The sequence below is a fragment of the Nothobranchius furzeri genome, chromosome 2, assembly GCF_043380555.1.
Source record: "Nothobranchius furzeri strain GRZ-AD chromosome 2, NfurGRZ-RIMD1, whole genome shotgun sequence".
Taxonomy (NCBI): domain Eukaryota; kingdom Metazoa; phylum Chordata; class Actinopteri; order Cyprinodontiformes; family Nothobranchiidae; genus Nothobranchius; species Nothobranchius furzeri.
Window position 1 is genome coordinate 53,228,915 of NC_091742.1, and position 2,500 is coordinate 53,231,414.

The 2,500-nt window shown below is 44.2% G+C and overlaps 1 protein-coding gene across 1 annotated transcript in view; it reads right to left on the bottom strand.

Moving 5' to 3' along the window:
• The window catches only part of LOC129165210 (E3 SUMO-protein ligase ZBED1), a 3,668-nt gene extending 1,621 nt beyond the window's left edge, over positions 1–2,047 (bottom strand). The window contains exons 1-3 of the mRNA XM_054747796.2: positions 1,778–2,047; positions 705–1,212; positions 176–362 (exon numbers count right to left, since the gene is read on the bottom strand). Coding sequence (XP_054603771.1) covers positions 176–362; positions 705–1,207 — 690 coding nt within the window. The 5' untranslated portion in view covers positions 1,208–1,212; positions 1,778–2,047. The remainder of the gene's footprint in view (positions 1–175; positions 363–704; positions 1,213–1,777) is intronic.
• Positions 2,048–2,500: the final 453 nt, after the last annotated feature.

Here is a 2,500-nt window from a genome sequence, read left to right on the forward strand (position 1 = left end):
AACGTAAAGCTATGGTTTATGGGCTTCACCCTCCCATATTCCAGCCAAACTTGACAAAGCTCTTCAGATGAGAAGGAAACATCTCCAAAAAACCAAAGAAGTTCACACACCTTCATTTGAACCCCTTTAGATCATAATGGTTAAATAATGCATTTATCTTCTGTGTCTGATATACCTTAAGCCATTCCAGGTTTATGTTCTCCCTTCGCTGGTTGAGGTCCTTGGTGAAGGCAGCCTTGAATCGCACACTATAGGCAGGATCATCATCTGAGATCTTCATTGCATGCTGGAGGTGGCACAGGGCAGGGAGAACCACAGAGCAGGATACGTAGTTTTCCCCACCAAGCAGCTCAGTGATGTACCTACACACACACACACAGAGAGAGAGAGAGAGAGAGAGAGAGAGAGAGAGAGAGAGAGAGAGAGAGAGAGAGAGAGAGAGAGAGAGAGAGAGAGAGAGAGAGAGAGAGAGAGAGAGAGAGAGAGAGAGAGAGAGAGAGAGAGAGAGAGAGAGAGAGAGAGAGAGAGAGAGAGAGAGAGAGAGAGAGAGAGAGAATTAATGACCAATTCATATGACTCAGATTACACATTTTTTAAATTCTTAATCACATTACATTTAAAGGCAAGTGGTTCTTAGATACAAAAGTGACATTTCAAAGAACTTGTATGCCAATTCATGAACATGTTATCTTTGTAGACCATACCTGCATGGCTCCAGCATTTTCTCCAGCTTTGCCAGCCTCTCATATTCAGCATTTGTTGGGAGGGCAAGATTGTGCTTCTGCTGAGACAGCGTTGTGTGCAGAGCGTCTCTGTTTCGCCTCACGCGTTTGACCATCTCAAGGGTGGAATTCCACCGTGTTGGAACATCTTGCACAAGTTGTTCCTGTTCTTGTCCAAGGGAGGCTTGCTGGGCATTCAGCTCGTCTGAGTTTGCTGGACTGTGTTTGAAATGTCCGACCACTTTACGGCACTTGACCAGAATGCCATCAAAACCACTTTCCCGAAGTGACACTACTATAGCTCTCTGAATAACATGTGCAACGCAGGGCAAATGCTCGAATGGCAGTATCCTCCCTGCTGCCACCATGTTACGAGCGCTGTCTGTTCCAATAGTGCTGGTTTTGGCAGCTATCCCCCACTGATTAGCAACGTCAAGAAACTGCCTGGCACATGCGTCTGCAAATTGGCGCTCCTCTGTTTTCATCACACCTAACGGTCAAACAAAGATCAGAATAAGTTCACAAGCAGTAAACAACTAGCAATCATTAAGAAGCAAACATAATGTGGTGGTAATTCATGGTGTTGTGCTAATTAATAAGTAGGCTAATTAAATTAAACAACAGTTAGTTCTAACCAAGTAATTTGATTGGACAAGAGACATTCCTTGAGTGCTGATATTGGAGCACAACAGCACTGGGACATTTTACAGACAATATGAGGCGTTCTAATGTTATGTTGTGTTATTTTTGTGTTGCCTAGCAACAGCATTCTAGTTGGAACCATTTGTGTTGGCGGAGCTAAATAAATGATTGAATAAACTAACAAATTATAATCTTATGTCGCTTATTATTGTTAAATAAGAAAATTTGCTCTTAGAACTGTTGTATAAAAACAATATCACATGAGAGGGAGTGCTGTTGTGCTAAACATCAGCACTGGTGTGATTATGTATTCATGATATGAATCACACAAATGCATATATTCAACACAACAGCACTCCCTCTCGCGTGTTAACCTCTCGGTTAATTATGAAATTTAAAAGGACATAGCCTACCTAAAGCAAAGGAGTGAAGTTCCCAGCTGGCATCGATGAGGTGTGCAGTAACACCGAGGTAGTTATCATTACTGACAGAGGTCCAGTGGTCCCCAGTCAGTGCTACACAAGTTGCCTCCACCAACTTCTCATCTTTCGCGGCTTTCTCTGTTGCATGCTGGTCATGTATTTTCCTCACGATTGTTCGCCTCGCAGGTAGTTTGTAGGATGAGTCACCCGTGGCCGCCTGGAGAACAAGCTCGAGCCCATCATCTTCGACCACGCTGATGGGTCGTCAGCTAGTGGCAATCCACTGAGCAAGGAGATCAGTGAGCTTACTTGATGGAGCTGCACTGATGGGCTTGCCTCGGTTGCACTCAAACATAGTAGTTTGACGAAAACTCTTCCCCTGCGCAACACGTGGTCCAGCATCTTCCAAATTAGCTAAGGGATGCTTAGCGTTTAGGTGGTACTTGAGACTGGAAGAACTTCTACAGTAAACAAATTCCGCATTGCACAAGGTGCAAACAACTTTAGTCTTGTCGAGGTTTCCATTGGGAAGCTTCTTAAAAAAAAATTTTCCCTGGAGCAAACCCAACGGCTTCATAGGTGCATCCATGTTGGCACGTCACATTTGAAGATTCCTCCGGCATTAAAGATAATCTCTTTCGCGCGTATACATCCACGCTTTATATGTCGATGATCCGCGCCGAGTATACATCCGCGCCAACCAGGTATCCATCC